Below are 18,697 nucleotides of genomic sequence, written 5' to 3' on the forward strand. Positions count from 1 at the left end.
CATACCCCATTCAAATATTTTGTCTTGCCCATTCATCCTCAATCGTCTCAAAGCATAAAAAAAAAAAATAAAAATCCTTCTTTAGCCTCTCTCCTCCCCTTCATCTACACTGATTGAACTGGATTTAACAAGTGACATCAATAAGGGATCATAGCTTTCACCTGGTCAGTCAGCAATGTTCTTAATGTTCTGTACACTCAGTGTATATAATTAAGATACATATGAGTCAGTAATTGTGTTGCTGCAACAACGTTTATTTTGTAGAATACCATTCATTCTCAAAAGACCAAACAGAAAACTCTGTGTGCAGCAGCAGGAGGAGGTGACATTAGTATTAATAAAGGCAGTGTTTCATAATTTTTATTTTTTAAGTCATAAAAATGGAGAAGAGGCAGTCACAATTCAGTTTCAAAGAAAAGGGCATTCTCAAAAGCACAGACGTTATAGAGTCTCAGTAGGAGAAAGAAGTTACATTGATTTTTCACTCCTTCATTCAAAATACTGAAAAGTGCCAAAATGTTTATAATCTTCTATCGTCATTGAGCAGGGATAAAAATAAACACTTCACTAGCTTATCTTTGAGCTACAGGTACAAAACTTAAAGAAAAACAAGTAATGGCTTGTGATAGGTGGGTATATTTAAGGCCAAATCCAGAGACATCAGAGATTGGGGACTGACAGTGGCTGTACAATCTCTATTACGTCAAGGTTATAGTTCTACAACCACAGCTGTCTGTGTTCTGATTAGACCTTAATATTCAGGTGGGAGACGGAAAGACCATGGGTCTGTTAAAGAGGGTGCAATGTTACGGAACATTTACATAGAAACATATTGTGTAGAACAGATATGATTGTCTGTCATGTATAATAGGCAATCATGACAACACTATTTATTACATTTCTATCGGAAATGTTGCGAACGTTTCACCTCACTGAATACACACCAGGTGTGTCTATGATTCAAGCTCAGGCACTGGCAGTAGCTGGAAAGCCGATATACAGTTTACAACCCATGTAGATGGAGCTGACCACACCTTTCCTAACCTCACCCTGGGTGGCCTGTAAGAGCCCTGGGGATCATAGATGATGTACTGGGTACACAGGGCCTGGTCTGAGCCTGGAGAGGCGTGGTAGGCTGCAGCAGACAGGGTCTGGGTCACATCACTGTCTGGTTTGGGCTGTCGGGTCAGGATCTGGCCCCCTGCCTCTCTCACCAGCTGGAGGAGCTCATCCCTGGGGGGCTTCCTGAAGGAGCCCATGAGGTAGAAAAAACAACCGTCCAACAACGGGGGCAGCTGGGGTAGAGTAGAGATGAGTGGAGTATTGAAGAGTAGAATAAAATAAAGTACAATACAGTAGCGTCAAATAGGAAGAGGGGAGACAAATGAGATAAGACATTAAAGTCAAAAGACAAACAAGGGTTGTTAAGACAAAAACACGTCGTCTGTGGACTGCAAGGAGAACTAAACAAATAATGTGTAGTCCTCTAACAAGGAAAAGTGAGGATGTTTCATGAATTTTGTAAATTACGGTAGACAAACCCTTACAAATTCATCAAAGCCCTGCGCATACAGAGGGAGAAAAAAACAGAACAAAGAATGTATCTTCTTCCTTGATCCTAAACGATGCTAACCATTCTAGTGCCTCGGGATAACATCAAGTCTCACGAAGAATAGCCTAGTGTCTGGACAAAGTGTCCAGACAACAGAGATCATTTATCCTTGTTCTGTAGTTAATGAGTTGAAATGCTGCTGAATCACTGCTACATCACAGCCACAACCTTTCAGTTCTTACATAACCGCAGCCTCTACTCCACTCCTAATAAAATACCAAATACTCCAATCCAGGGTGGGTTGATATGGACTAAAACTCATACCTTGATTATTTCAAACTTATGGGCGATTTATGATATACATCGACTTCTTTTCTGTTCTCTAAATAAGCTTTGTTGCACAATTAAAAAGGTCAAACACACTAGATTTGAAAAAACAGTCAGCAATAATCTATTGATTTCAAAGCTTGTGTAATGATACCGAGGCTGAATTACATACCTTCCACAACCATAAGACCCACTAATCATTTCATCAAAATAGTTGTACCTGCTTTTTTTGCAATAGTCACTGATCTAGATTTCAGGTCTGTCTATAAAAATGTCATTTTTGTTACAAATGTATCACCAGAACCATTCTTAATGCACATTCACTAATAATGTAGCAGGCATTATAGAAAATTAAAACTGGTCTCAAACAATTTCTCAAGCACAAGCCCACGTGCTAGTGAGTAGCCAGCTAATATTTATATTTCAAGTTTAGCCAACTTGGCATTAGGTATAATTTCATAAGCTCTGAATTCAGCTAACAAGGCAGAACAGTTGAATTGTTATGAACACAGCTTTCTGTCCGTCTCCAACAGTTTGAACAGCATGCTAGCCAGATGTTGAAATCAGGTGGCCTACCTTATTTCTCAGAATGAGAAGAAGTTGCCAAATCCTTATTTAAATTGTTTTATGTTTATTGTACAATTATAAAAACAGAGACTAAACAGCTAGTATAACAATCTTTATTTGACTAAAATGCTGCTAGTGATACGTGGTACCGTAATGCGCACGCAACAAACTGAGCCTACATTTTCCAGAATGAATGTTCATTGGTACATCCGTTTTAGTAGTGTCTGCTCTGCTCAAAAAGATCAAACATAAACAGGGTATGGTTCGAAAGGTTAACTTCAGTGTCACAGTAAAATAATGTCTCCATGTGTTTCGGTGTCCATATGACCAATTCTGTTGGACCCAAACTCAAAATGCAAATTGCCGTTAACCATTTATCAGAGAGGAAGAAGTGATCTCTCATCTTTGTTGTTGTGAGTGGTAGGGGGATGGGTGTGGGAGAAAGTGGCAAAGCGAGAGGTTTAACTCCCGCCAAAATCTTTCCAAAATAAGCCCAATGCCTTTCTATGCGCTTATTTTGAACCTTAGCTTGTTGCCTGCGGGACAACGACTCCCGTTGTTAGGGTGGAGACAGGAGCATCTCAGAAGGAGCGAATGAGACAAGACTAAAAAGACATGAGAACAAGCAGACATAAACGCTCATAAAAACAATTCTGCGATTCTGGCATTTGGAATATCACGCAAAAACATGCATTTGAATTAATCAAATTAATTAGATAGATCACCCAGCCCTATTGCATTGTACTCCTCTATTGTATTGTATTCCTCTATTGCATTCTATTCCATTCCATTGCATTCTATTCCATTGGGGTTGAATTGTAATGACGTTGCTTTCCAACCCAAGAGCCATACTCCATCATTGTAGCTTTAAAAAAAAAAAAAAAATCCTATCAGTTTAGTGGCTGTGTATTCAGGTGCCAGAAGACCCCTCCACTGAATGCATCAATGCACTCAATTGTTTCCTGCTGTAAACTGGTACTCTCCAGAGTTTTAGAGTAAGCCAGTTCATTGCCTCCATTTTGTTTTGTTTCTTGTTTGCAGGGGTGTGTGTGTGTGTGTGTGTGTGTGTGTGTGTGTGTGTGTGTTACCTACCAGGCTGTGTCTGTTAATGCGGCTGCGTTGCGGTCCTACTCCTGCTTCATGGTCACTCTCGGCGATCCAGCTATCTGCCTGCAGGCACGCCTCTACCCCTGTGTGAGGAGAGAGAGAAAGAGACAAGGGGACAGCAGTAGCTTAGATGAGTGGAGAGAACTTGAAAACCTATTTTATAGCTAGATGAGGGGATCCCTGCAGTCAAATGAACCCACGAAATTGGCTGTTAGTACCACACACCAGGGTTGTGAACATTTAAACAAAATTGGGATCCTTCAAGTTAAGAAAAATCCCTAACTCAAACTTTTTAAATAAAAAATGTTCATCAGTGCAAAATATGTGTTATAGCCTAATTAGAAAAAGTAATGTGTCATTTGAATGTAGAATTGGTTATATGAAGTAGATACACAGAAAGTAAACAGCAGTGGGTCAATTTCCGCAAAAACTAAAGAGCTTTGAATCATGAGGCTCGGGTGCCCTGGCTACCACGCTGTAGACGGCGTGAAGCGAACCTGTGCACATGTGCCAATAATGTGTGAGCCAAGTGTTGAATCTCGCTCATCTCAATAATCTAGCCTCTTCATTGATGATGGCCCCTGCTTTACTGAAGTTGCGAGACACTGCAAGTCAATGATTGCAGATAGATAATCCTAGTGCACCATTCGGACTGTCTGCCAGGTGGCCAACCTGCCTATACTGTGCCCCTCCCCTCTCGCTCTGTCCCTTGGTAACTCGCTATGAAAAATGTGAGTTTTTGTGTTCTCGAAAGTACGGCAACTAATCAGTCTCCCCCGGTCCAACAATACTGAATCATAGGAGTCGATTCCTAGCGGAATCAAATCTTGACACTCAGAAATGGGAGTCGACGTGCAATGGAGTAGATGCTACACTATATCATCGTCGTTAAGAGTTGGAAAAATGGCAGAGAAAGGCAAGTGAAAGCAGCAAAGTCCTGTATGGCAATACTTTCAGAAGGAAATGCAAACTTTGTGAGGTGGAATTGAGGTAAAGTAATGGTAGTATAGGTGCAATGCTTAACCATCTGAAAGGGACGCATTGAGACACAAACTGCTGCTGGCAGCAGCACAGCTGCATTGTGAATTCATATGGAATTTTATGAAATCCTTATCGTTTTAATGGAAAACTGATTTCCATTTGTCAAATCCCTACCACACACTTACAGATCACAGTATATAACCATGGACAAGTCCTATGTACCCGCATTTAACCACGGCAAGGTGACTGGGAACATGGCAGAACACAGAGAAGTCATTCCCTCCGCAAGGCAATCAAACAGGCAAAACGTCAGTATAGAGAAAGTGGAGTTGCAATTCAACGGCTCAGACACGAGACATATGTGGCACTGACTACAGACAATCACGGAGTACAAAAGGAAAACCATCCATGTCGGGGACATCGACGTCTTGCTTCCGGAAGGGAACATGTTCTTTGCCCACTTTGAGGATAACACAGTGCCACTGACGCGGCCCGTTACCAAGGACAGGGGGCATCGTTCTCCGTGGCCGATGTAAGACATTTAAAACGGGTTAACCCACGCAAGGCTGCCGGCCCAGACGGCATCCCTAGCCGAGTCCTCAGAGCATGTGCAGACCAGCTAGCTGGTGTGTTTACGGACATATTCAATCAATCCCTATCCCAGTCTGCTGTCCCCACATATTTCAAGATGGCCACCATTGTTCCTGTCCCAAGAAAGCCAAGGTAATTGAACTAAATGATTATCACCCCATTGCACTCACTTCTGTCATCATGAAGTGCTTTGAGAGACTAGTCAAGGATCATATCACCTCCACCTTACCTGCCACCCTAGACCCACTTCAGTTTGCTTACTGCCCCAATAGGTCCACAGACGATGCAATCACCATCACACTGCCCTATCCCATCTGGACACATATGTAAGAATGCTGTTCACTGACTATTCAACAACATAGTACCCGCCAAGCTATCATTAAGCTTGAGGCCCTGGGTCTGAAACCCACCCTGTGCAATTGGGTCCTGGACTTCCTGACGGGCCGCCCCCAGGCGGTGAAAGTGGGAAACAACACCAGTTAGGTGATCCTTGACACTGGGGCCCCACAAGGGTATGTGCTCAGCCCCCTCCTGTACTCCCTGTTCACCCATGACTGCGTGGCCAAGCACGCCTCCAACTCAATCATCAAGTTTGCAGACGACACAACAGTAGTAGGCTTGATTACCAACAATGATGAGACAGTCTACAGGGAGAAGGTGAGGGCTCTGGGAGTATGGTGTTTGGTAAACAACCTCTCACGCAACGTCAACAAAACTAAGGAGATGATCAAGGATCGTGGAAACAGCAGAAGGAGCACCCCCCTATCCACATCGATGGGACAGCAGTGGAGAAGGTGGAAAGTTTTAAGTTCCTCGACATACACATCACAGACAAACTGAAATGGTCCACCCACACAGACAGTGTGGAGAAGGCGGCGCAACAGCGCCTCTTCAACCTGAGGAGGCTGAAGAAATTTGGCTTGTCACCTAAAACCCTCACAAACTTCTACAGATGCACAATTGAGAGCATCCTGTCGGGCTGTATCACTGCCTGGTATGGAAACTGCATCGCCCACAACTGCAGGGCTCTCCAGAGGGTGGGGCGGTCTGCACAATGCATCAGCGGGGGCAAAATACCTACCCTCCAGGATACCTACAGCACCCGATGTAATAGGAATGCCAAAAAGATCATCAAGGACAACCACCCGGGCCACTGCCTGTTCACCCCGCTACCACCCAGAAGGCGTGGTCAGTACAGGTGCATCAAAGCTGGGAATGAGAGACTGAAAAACAGCTTCAATCTCAAGGCCATCAGGCTGTTAAATAGCCATCACTAGCACAGAGAGGCTGCTGCCTATATAGACTTGAAATAATTGTCCACTATAATACAGTGTCACTTTAATAATGTTTAAGTATCTTGCATTACTTACAGTGGGGGGCAAAAAAGTATTTGATCCCCTGCTGATTTTGTACGTTTGCCCACTGACAAAGAAATGATCAGTCTATAATTTTAATGGTAGGTTTATTTGAACAGTGAGACTGAATAACAACAAAAATAGAGAAAAACGCATGTCAAAAATGTTATAAATTGATTTGCATTTTAATGAGGGAAATAAGTATTTGACCCCCTCTCAATCAGAAAGATTTCTGGATCCCAGGTGTCTTTTACACAGGTAACGAGCTGAGATTAGGAGCACACTCTTAAAGGGAGTGCTCCTAATCTCAGTTTGTTACCTGTATAAAAGACACCTGTCCACAAAAGCAATCAGATTCCAAACTCTCCACCATGGACAAGACCAAAAAGCTCTCAAAGGATGTCAGGGACAAGATTGTAGACCTACACAAGGCTGGAATGGGCTACAAGACCATCGCCAAGCAGCTTGGTGAGAAGGTGACAACATTTGGTGCGATTATTCGCAAATGGAAGAAACACAAAAGAACTGTCAATCTCCCTCGGCCTGGGGCTCCATGCAAGATCTCACCTCGTGGAGTTGCAATGAGCATGAGACGGTGAGGAATCAGCCCAGAACTACACGGGAGGATCTTGTCAATGATCTCAAGGCAGCTGGGACCATAGTCACCAAGAAAACAATTGGTAACACACTACGCCGTGAAGGACTGAAATCCTGCAGCGCCCACAAGGTCCCCCTGCTCAAGAATACATATACATGCCCGTCTGAAGTTTGCCAATGAACATCTGAATGATTCAGAGGACAACTGGTGAAAGTGTTGTGGTCAGATGAGTCCAAAATAGAGCTCTTTAGCATCAACTCAACTCGCCGGGTTTGGAGGAGGAATGCTGCCTATGACCCCAAGAACACCATCTCCACCGTCAAACATGGAGGTGGAAACATTATGCTTTGGGGGTGTTTTTCTGCTAAGGGGACAGGACAACTTCACCGCATCATTTGACGGGGCCATGTACTGTCAAATCTTGGGTGAGAACCTCCTTCCCTCAGCCAGGGCATTGAAAAAGGGTCGTGGATGGGTATTCCAGCATGACAATGACCCAAAACACACGGCCAAGGCAACAAAGGAGTGGCTCAAGAAGAAGCACATTAAGGTCCTGGAGTGGCCTAGCCAGTCTCCAGACCTTAATCCCATAGAAAATCTGTGGAGGGAGCTGAAGGTTCGAGTTGCCAAACGTCAGCCTCGAAACCTTAATGACTTGGAGAAGATCTGCAAAGAGAAGTGGGACAAAATCCCTCCTGAGATGTGTGCAAACTTGGTGGCCAACTACAAGAAACGTCTGACCTCTGTGATTGCCAACAAGGGTTTTGCCACCAAGTACTAAGTCATGTTTTGCAGAGGGGTCAAATACTTATTTCCCTCCTTAAAATGCAAATCAATTTATAACATTTTTGACATGCGTTTTTCTGGATTTTTTTGTTGCTATTCTGTCTCTCACTGTTCATATAAACCTACCATTAAAATGATAGACTGATCATTTCTTTCTAAGTGGGCAAATGTACGAAATCAGCAGGGGATCAAATACTTTTTTCCCCCACTGTATCTCATATGTATATACTGCATTCTATACTATTCTACTGTATCTCAGTCTATGCTGCTCTGACATTGCTCAACCAAATATTTATATATTCTTCATTCCATTCCTTTACATAGATTTGTGTGTATTGGGTATGTTGTGAAATTATTAGATGTTACTTGTTAGATTTTGCTGCACTGTCAGAACTAGAAGCACAAGCATTTCGCTACACCCGCAATAACATCTGCTAAAACACGTGTATGTGACCAACAAAATTTGATTTGAAGAAACCATGAGAAATTAAAGTGCGATGAAGAGTAGAATGCCCTCAACACACTTGCCCTAAAGGCGAATGATGCAACACAGATTGAAATACGGCAATCTTTAGCATAGCATCTCCTTCTCTCCACGTGTAAGAAATGAACCGTTTACAAAAAGCTGTGATTTTCCCCACATAGCACTTGAATAAATTGAGTACCAGGATCTGGTCTAGTAGTAGTGCTTCTAACCACTGACTACATATGGCCCCCAGTGGCAGGAGTTCAATACACACATCCACCTTAATCCTCTCTTCACTTCACTCTAATCTAGCGCCCCCTTTCATTTCTTAATATAATGTCACAATTGTTTTTCAAAAACGGGAGAGAAGTTGCATAGAGGGAGATGAAAAGGCCCTAGGATTGATCCCAAATGGCACCCTATTCCCTACATAGTGCACTTATTTGGACTGTAGGATCCTGGGCAAAAATACTGCACTATATACAGTAGGTTAGAGGGTGCCATTTGGGAAGCAGACATGTTTTCCCCCTCCCTGTGGTGTCCTCCCTGTGGTGCCACAGACAAGAGGAAGGTTTTCTCCAACGGTACCAGACAACAGAACTTTAATAGTACTGTCTGGGACTAGGTAAATGCTCCATTATTACATTATCGATTGTAAAAACAAAAACAATATTTGGGTTGTTGTGTTGCTCAGCACTGGGAGACCTCTTCGTGCCGAGAGAGGTTTGGATGACAGATGAACAGCAGTCATGGCTAAAATAAGAAGCATTTCAAGGGGAGGGGACTGAGGGTTGCTTTAAACCTTTCCATTGGTTGCGGTCATTTATGGACATTGGCTGCATCCGAAATGGCACTCTATCCCCTACATAGCGAACTATATAGGAGATAAAATACAATTTCAGACATTTTTTTTTACATTTTAGTCATTTAGCAGACACTCTTATCCAGAGCGACTTACAGTAGTGAATGCATACATTTCTTTTTTTTTTTCTTATAATTTTTTTGTACAGGCCCCCCGTGGGAATCGAACCCACAACCCTGGCGTTGCACACACCATGCTGGCATTGCAAACACCATGCTCTACCAACTGAGCCACAGGGAAGACAACCCTTACTCCAGTAAAATAAGAAGGCTTTCAAGGGGATGGAGGGTTGCATTAAACCTTTCTGTTAGTTGGGGTAATTTATGGACATTAGTTACCACATGCAAATAACATGGCCTAAAGCTTAATGACAATCTGCAAGGTAACCAAGTGTTTCCATTTGAATGTCTCATAATGCCATTGTGCTTGGCATGATGATATATGCTATCAATACAACAGTGCCATCTTGATCACTGCCTAACCGCGGCAGTGGCAGCTACAATGTATTTTCTCATGAGGGCAGTTCCCATGTGACAACATACACACTCACGGATACACACTACAGTCACACAACACTGTCTGACACACACAAACAGTGTCCATAGCAGTCATCAAGCATAATTACATTTACTAATCCCCCTTAATTGCAGCTTTCATTTCGAGAGACCCTGCGAGGCCTTGGCGGGGGGGAAAGAGATACCGGGGTTAATCCAGGCTCCCACTCCGCTCTGCTTCGGACGATAGGGCCAGCTAGTTATCCCCACCACCAGAGACTGGGGTCCATGGAAAGAGGAACAGACAGAGGGATGGAGTGTGGCACACTTATGGTTGAGGGTAGACAGGCTGTGTCAAGTGTTCATCCTCCGTGGAGGAGAGAGAGGTGTTGGGAATAATAAAAATGTTCTCAATCCTAAAAAGGACACACACACACACACACACACACACACACACACACACACACACACACACACACACACACACCACACACACACCAAGGCATCAGACACCTTGATGACAGTCACCTTTTTCCTTTTTGAGGTAGACTGCCTGTGAATATCTAGTATATTTTATTGTTGCCGCTAGGAAAAAAAGAAATGCATGGAAATTGTAAAGTTTCCACTTATAAATTCACCTCTGTAGGAAACAAACACAAGAGAAGAGTTTCTTTCTTTGATTTCTACCAATTTTGACGTCTAGGTCCGCTGACAATTATCAAACCCCCCTATTTCAATCCACTGTATTTGCCTGTATGCCCGACACGTACATTTAATATCTACAATATCCTGTTGAACAAACCCTTCATGCCTCTCAGGACACTGCATAGCATAGAATAAAGAAGATAAAAGACAAAGTACAAAAGCAAATGCATTTCTTCCAAAACCAAGGAAACAGGAGATAATGCAAGGGAAGATGAATAAAAAGTAGGCATATTTCTCCATCTAGATTGTTATGGAGTATGAATCCATACTGCTTTAAAGCACACTTGAAACAGAGGGTAGCGGATAACTCTGAATGCCTGACATCATCGATCATGTAAAAATGTAAGGGTTTGAAATTATATACTATTAATGCCCAATGTATCCATGTACAGTATATAACACAATATATGGACAGTTTTACAGTATAATTATATTTCTCATTAGAATACATTAACCATACATAGACACACATTTGAAAGAAGCAGTACAGAACCAAGGTCAAAGACCACAGTTAATGTATGAGGGAAAAGTGTGCCATTTGGGATGTAGCCTGTATAAGAATAATAAGATACTTAGACATAAGTTCAAAGAGGCTGAAGGTATGGTAAGAGGCAGAGTTGTAGGCCAGGCTACTGTAGGCCTAGGAGGCAGAGGTGAAAGTTTCTTACAGCTAAAGTTGAGGACCCAGCAGCCGTTCAGGAGGCCCAGGAGAGTGGACAGGGTGGTGGGCATCGGCCCGTCTGGTACCACCACATGGGTGACTAGAGGAATGGGAGAAGAAAAACTGGATGTCATCCAAAGATGTGTTTTAGTGCATGGGTAGTGATGGATACAGCACATATCAACTAATGTCTGCCATTGCATGGGTTGGGTTAGTACACATCAAGTGCATGCCAGTGCATTCAAATGGTTTCGTATCTGTTTATAACAGTTACAATCTGATAATTAGGCCTAGTTATGAAAACGTAAAATAAATGTAGGCCTACTAAATAAATAGACAGTTGAATACAATTTTAATAGAATAGCCTTCTCCAAAACATTATTTGAATAAAATAATGGCAATGTCTTTGTTGTGAGTGATTGCAACACAGGCATGGGTAGATAGAATCAGCCTCATTCACACCAGGCTTAGACAATGAGACTTTTGTATAAAACATTTTTTTAAATGTAGACATTCTTGTTGCTTCTGCAGTCAACAAGGCTCTGTGGCTGACAGGCTGCAAAATGACCTTAATTGTATCTCAGGGCTAAACTCTGTGGTTTACATGCTGTGGAGCTTTGCTCTGCCTTCACTTTAAATAATAGGAGACACTGAAGTCTTTACTACCCAAAGCCCTGTAGACAGACTGAGACAGACGAACACTTCCATTTTCTGTTCGTTTGAATACTGTAGTCTAACGTTCATCACAACAGAAGTCACAAACAGCTTATGAGAAATTACTTCACTTACTTTCCAGCCCTGTCCTCTGTTCCAACTGCCATTACCATAGAGCTGAGAAACTGCCTTCCCTGTTACTCTGTATCACTAAGATTTGCAAAGCTCCAAAAAGATAGCTACTTGTATGTAATAAGTGATGTTGCAACCCTTTCACACTACTACAAATGTGAATCTCCTGTTTCTTAATCAAACCTAGAGTGGCTGGGAGTAACCAGGAATTAAGTCCCAAAATGTGCCTGGACGCAAAGCTCTTTGTGCTGCATTGCCAACTCCTATTTGGCCATTGACATGCCAAACAAATGTTTGCCATAGGATTTGGCACGACAGAACTAACAGATCTGGGAGCAGGCTTGTATCAAATGTGTTGTAGCAGGTGGCAGTGTACGAGTAGATGGTTACGGGTATAGTGGACAGGTAAGTTACCAGAGCAGGAGAAGGCGTCTGCCCTTTTTCCTCCCAGGAGATGTCCCAGTTTGGCCAGCCGGGTCTGTTGGGACTGGGACAGTTTACTGCCCAGTACAACTACCTGTTCCTCCCGTCTCACACCTTCACTGGCCTGTAACACAACATAGACACACACCATGGGTTTTAAATTACAGATTTTATGTTGTTGCACTCTTGCAACTTACTGTATATAATAAATAAAAAAGGTATAAAATAAAACAACTTCCTGCTCTTTCCATAATCGTATAATTTGGGAAAAGTTAACGCAGAGCTAGAAGGTAATGGTTGATGTAACATTGCTTTTGTGTGAGAACAATGATGGGCTGATGGGCATACCTTATTGAGGCTGGGTGGAGGACTGAGAGGTGAGTTGACTGGGTGGGGTCCTTCAGAGGCTGCCAGAAGGATTGCCTGCATCTCTGGGCTCACGGCATAGTCCACAGGGCGAAGGCCAAACATATTCCTGTTAGACAGAGATACAGACCGTCTCCGTCACAAACCTGAACCATGTTAAAACTGTCTGGGAATCCGGATACACAGACTAGTACCATCTAGCAGCCAGCCAGCAATGCATCATTCTGGGTGCCAAGATTAGGGTTATGCAGACATGGATGGTAACAAACTCACTCATCGGTGACAATATGATACAATATATTAGTGCATGGATTGACATAGGGCTATGACAATCCAGTGAACAGCAATGCAGCGCGAGACACTGAGACACAGAAGACAAAGTGAAACAGCACGATCCGGGAGGAGGGGAAGAAGGGATGAGAAAAAGGAGGAGAAGAGGGAGGAGAAGCAGAACAGGTTGGTGCATAAAGATTAGGCGTCAGCAAAGATAACACCTGGGGGACAATTAATAGGTCCACTGGTCCATAAAATATTTCAATTGGATTCATAACCCCCACACACACAAATACTACAGATGCGCACATGTACAAAAACACACACACATATTCCCAGTGAAAGGAAGTGAAAAGCATGGAAAATTGCTTTGGGTAGGTGGTGTAGTGTGTGTATCTAAGGGGTGTGGGTAACCACTGAAACCAAGCCTTTCATACTGATAAGGGAAAATGCATTAATTTATAAATTCAGATCTGAATGCAGTGTACAGTAGTTGCACACAGTGTTTTGTCCAATTTTTAAAAATAAATAAAAATTAATTCTCAAACTTCCTCCATCTACATACGACAAACCTATAAATGAAAAGGCCAGATGTTTTGTCAGTTGTTATATCTGTAAGTAAATACCCCATTGAGATCATATTTTATTGATCCTGATACATATATGATGTGTGAGGATCCAAGCCAAGACGATGACAGACAGAAGAGGAACCAGAAACACCCAATGCATGGCTCTGCGCAGTTCTCAGTGCAGCTGGGGAAGCGAGGCGATCAGCTGTGAATGCCGAAAAACACCTTGTGTCTGGGAGTGCCGGGAGAGGCACGTCATCTGCATTGACAGACAAGACGTGCCTCCATCTCCGGTAAGCACGCGTACACACACACAATCTTTGTGTTTATCTTACATTTTTTGCACCAAAAATATCCATCTCTCGTGTTTTTGTTTTGTTTTAGTTTATGTTATACCTTTTTATATTGAATACTGCCTTGTTGGGTAGGGCTTGCAAGTTAAAGCCAGAATGCAATCAAAAACTAAAAGCATTGTATTTGGGACAAACCATTCACTAAACCTCAACTAAATCTAAGATGGGGAGAAGTTTGTCCATAATAACCCGCTTCTCTGCCTTCTTAACGCAATCAACAAGGCAGGTCCTACAGGCCCTAGTTTTGACGCACCTGGACTACTGTTCAGTCATGTTGAGAGCTGCCACAAAGAGGGACTTAGGAAAAGTATAATTGGCTCAGAACAGGGCAGCACGGCTGGCCATTAAAAGTATACAGGAAGCTAACATATTATATGCATGTCAATCTCTCATGGCTCAAAGTGGAAGAGAGATGGTCTGGGGTTGTGTCACAGCATCATCGGACTGAGTTTGTTGTCATTGCAGGCAATCTCAACGCTGTGCGTTACAGGGAAGACATCCTCCTCCCTCATGTGGTACCCTTCCTGCAGGCTCATCCTGACATGACCCTCCAGCATGACAATGCCACCAGCCATACTGCTCGTTCTGTGCATGATTTCCTGCAAGACAGGAATGTCAGTGTTCTGCCATGGCCAGCGAAGAGCCCGGATCGCAATCCCACTGAGCACGTCTGGGACCTGTTGGATCGGAGGGTGAGGGCTAGGGCCATTCCCCCCAGAAATGTCTGGGAACTTGCAGGTGCCTTGGTGGAAGAGTGGGGTAACATCTCACAGCAAGAACTGGCAAATCTGGTGCAGTCCATGAGGAGGAGATACACCGCAGTACTTAATGCAGCTGGTGGCCAAACAAGATACCGACTGTTACTTTTGATTTTGACCCCCACCCCTTTGTTCAGGGACAAATTATTCAATTTCTGTTAGTCACATGACGGTGGAACTTGTTCAGTTTGTCTCAGTTGTTGAATCTTGTTATGTTCATACAAATGTTAAGTTTGCTAAAAATAAAAGCAGTTGACAGTGAGAGGACGTTTCTTTTTTTTGCTGAGTTTATACATGCATGCATGCATGCATGCACGTACAGTGGCAAGAAAAAGTATGTGAACCCTTTGGAATTACCTGGATTTCTGAATAAATTGGTCATCAAATTTGATCTGATCTTCATCTAAGTCACAACAATAGACAAACAGTGTGCTTCAACTAATAACACACAAATTGTATTTTTGTCTATATTGAATACATCATTTAAAAAACATTCACAGTGTAGGTTGGAAAAAGTATGTGAACACCTAGGCTAATGACTTCTCCAAAAGCTAATTGGAGTCAGGAGTCAACTGTTGGATTCAGGGTGAAACTTTGAACATTGCTTTACTAGAGACATGATGGATGATAAGTAACACTATAGTATCTGGGGGTGATAGAGAATGGTTGTTTTCCTGTTTCCGGTCACAACTTGCAGACTTGTTTACGCTGCTGTGCGTTTTTGTTGCCGATCTTACTTTGATACCTGACGGTTTTTTACTTTTTCATTACCGTATATTTTTACTTTTTCCCTCACTCAACTTTTTTCATTCAACTTTTTCACCCCGGAGGTTTTATCTGGACATGGTTCGTCAGGACTTCAAACAGCCGAAGCTAAGTAACATTAACATGATGCCTTCTAATTGCAGTCGTTGTACTTATAATATACAGGAGAACGATCGCCTTACGGCAAGGATAGCTGTGCTGCAAGCCCAGCTTCAGACGCGATCGTTAGGCAAGGGTAATTTCAGTGTAGGAAAGGATGAAACAGCGTCTGTGCCACCAGTAAGTACAGATAGTAACGTTAGTATAAACCCCCTCGCACGGTCCCCGCAGCCGGACAACTTTCTCATGGCTTCTGGAGGGAAACGCTGTAGGAATGCTCAACCGGTGTCGCTTATTCAGCCGACAGAAACTTTCAACCGGTTCTCCCCATTAAGCGAGTCGGAGGCCGAGACTTCTCTGGTCTCTACTCCTCCCGTTGTGGGGTCTGAGACGCCGACGGCTCCCACCATTAGCTCTGACAAATTGAAAACCCTAGTCATTGGCGACTCCATTACCCGCAGTATTAGACTTAAAACTAATCATCAAGCGATCATACACTGTTTACCAGGGGGCAGGGCTACCAACGTTAAGGCTAATCTAAAGACGGTGCTGGCTAAAGCTAAAACTGGCGAGTGTAGAGAGTATAGAGATATTGTTATCCACGTCGGCACCAACGATGTTAGGATGAAACAGTCAGAGGTCACCAAGCGCAACATAGCTTCAGCGTGTAAATCAGCTAGAAAGATGTGTCGGCATCGATTAATTGTCTCTGGCCCCCTCCCAGTTAGGGGGAGTGATGAGCTCTACAGCAGAGTCTCACAACTCAATCGCTGGTTGAAAACTGTTTTCTGCCCCTCCCAAAAGATAGAATTTGTAGATAATTGGCCCTCTTTCTGGGACTCACCCACAAACAGGACCAAGCCTGGCCTGTTGAGGAGTGACGGACTCCATCCTAGCTGGAGGGGTGCTCTCATCTTATCTACGAACATAGACAGGGCTCTAACTCCTCTAGCTCCACAATGAAATAGGGTGCAGGCCAGGCAGCAGGCTGTTAGCCAGCCTGCCAGCTTAGTGGAGTCTGCCACTAGCACAGTCAGCGTAGTCAGCTCAGCTTTCCCCATTGAGACCGTGTCTGTGCCTCGATCTAGGTTGGGCAAAATTAAAAATGGCGGTGTTCGCTTTAGCAATCTCACTAGTATAAAGACCTCCTCCATTCCTGCCATTATTGAAAGAGATTGTGATACCTCACATCTCAAAATTGGGTTACTTAATGTTAGATCCCTCACTTCCAAGGCAGTTATAGTCAATGAACTAATCACTGATAATAATCTTGATGTGATTGGCCTGACTGAAACATGGCTTAAGCCTGATGAATTTACTGTGTTAAATGAGGCCTCACCCCCTGGTTACATTAGTGACCATACCCCCGTGCATCTGGCAAAGGCGGAGGTGTTGCTAACATTTACGATAGCAAATTTCAATTTACAAAAAAAAACCCAACAATGACGTTTTCGTCTTTTGAGCTTCTAGTCATGAAATCTATGCAGCCTACTCACTCACTTTTTATAGCTACTGTTTATAGGCCTCCTGGGCCATATGCAGTGTTCCTCACTGAGTTCCCTGAATTCCTATCGGATCTTGTAGTCATAGCAGATAATATTCTAATTTTTGGTGACTTTAACATTCACATGGAAAAGTCCACAGACCCACTCCAAAAGGCTTTCGGAGCCATCATCGACTCAGTGGGTTTTGTCCAACATGTCTCTGGACCTACTCACTGCCACAGTCATACTCTGGACCTAGTTTTGTCCCATGGAATAAATGTTGTGGATCTAAATGTTTTTCCTCATAATCCTGGACTATCGGACCACCATTTTATTACGTTTGCAATTGCAACAAATAATCTGCTCAGACCCCAACCAAGGAGCATTAAAAGTCGTGCTATAAATTCTCAGACAACCCAAAGATTCCTTGATGCCCTTCCAGACTGCCTCTGCCTACCCAAGGACGTCAGAGGACAAAAATCAGTTAACCACCTAACCGAGGAACTCAATTTAACCTTGCGCAATACCCTAGATGCAGTTGCACCCCTAAAAACTAAAAACATCCGTCATAAGAAACTAGCTCCCTGGTATACAGAAAATACACGAGCTCTGAAGCAAGCTTCCAGAAAATTGGAACGGAAATGGCGCCACACCAAACTGGAAGTCTTCCGACTAGCTTGGAAAGACAGTACCGTGCAGTATCGAAGAGCCCTTACTGCTGCTCGATCATCCTATTTTTCCAACTTAATTGAGGAAAATAAGAACAATCCGAAATTTCTTTTTGATACTGTCGCAAAGCTAACTAAAAAGCAGCCTTCGCAAATGGAGGATGGCTTTCACTTCAGCAGTAATAAATTTATGAACTTCTTTGAGGAAAAGATCATGATCATTAGAAAGCAAATTACAGACTCCTCTTTAAATCTGGGTATTCCTCCAAAGCTCCATTGTCCCGAGTCTGCACAACTCTGCCAGGACCTAGGATCAAGGGAGATACTAAAGTGTTTTAGTACTATATCCCTTGACGCAATGATGAAAATAATCATGGCCTCCAAACCCTCAAGCTGCATACTGGACCCTATTCCAACTAAACTACTGAAAGAGCTGCTTCCTGTGCTTGGCCCTCCTATGTTGAACATAATAAACGGCTCTCTATCCACCGGATGTGTACCAAGCTCACTAAAAGTGGCAGTAATAAAGCCTCTCTTGAAAAAGCCGAATCTTGATCCAGAAATTATAAAAAACTATCGGCCTATATCCGAATCTTCCATTCCTCTCAAAAATTTTAGAAAAAGCTGTTGCACAGCAACTCACTGCCTTCCTGAAGACAAACAATGTATACGAAACGCTTCAGTCTGGTTTTAGACCCCATCATAGCACTGAGACTGCACTTGTGAAGGTGGTAAATTACCTTTTAATGACGTCAGACCGAGGCTCTGCATCTGTCCTCGTGCTCCTAGATCTTAGTGCCGCTTTTGATACCATCGATCACCACATTCTTTTGGAGAGATTGGAAACCCAAATTGGTCTACATGGACAAGTTCTGGCCTGGTTTAGATCTTATCTGTCGGAAAGATATCAGTTTGTCTCTGTGAATGGTTTGTCCTCTGACAAATCAATTGTAAATTTCGGTGTTCCTCAAGGTTCCGTTTTAGGACCACTATTGTTTTCACTATATATTTTACCTCTTGGGGATGTCATTCGAAAACATAATGTTAAATTTCACTGCTATGCGGACGACACACAGCTGTACATTTCAATGAAACATGGTG

The 18,697-nt window shown here is 43.1% G+C and overlaps 1 protein-coding gene across 4 annotated transcripts in view; it reads right to left on the minus strand.

Annotated features, from left to right (window-relative positions):
• Window positions 1-233: 233 nt before the first annotated feature.
• LOC106582297 (BRCA1-associated RING domain protein 1) overlaps window positions 234-18,697 on the minus strand; it is a 43,593-nt gene continuing 25,129 nt past the window's right edge. For all 4 annotated transcript variants that reach the window (XM_014165234.2, XM_014165233.2, XM_014165235.2 and 1 more), the window contains 5 exons: window positions 12,610-12,736; window positions 12,253-12,385; window positions 11,060-11,152; window positions 3,539-3,636; window positions 234-1,295 (listed from right to left, as the gene is read on the minus strand). In XM_014165234.2, the coding sequence (XP_014020709.2) occupies window positions 954-1,295; window positions 3,539-3,636; window positions 11,060-11,152; window positions 12,253-12,385; window positions 12,610-12,736 (793 nt within the window). In that variant the 3' untranslated portion in view covers window positions 234-953. The remainder of the gene's footprint in view (window positions 1,296-3,538; window positions 3,637-11,059; window positions 11,153-12,252; window positions 12,386-12,609; window positions 12,737-18,697) is intronic.

This window comes from Salmo salar, chromosome ssa21, assembly GCF_905237065.1.
Source record: "Salmo salar chromosome ssa21, Ssal_v3.1, whole genome shotgun sequence".
Classification (NCBI taxonomy): Eukaryota; Metazoa; Chordata; class Actinopteri; order Salmoniformes; family Salmonidae; genus Salmo; species Salmo salar.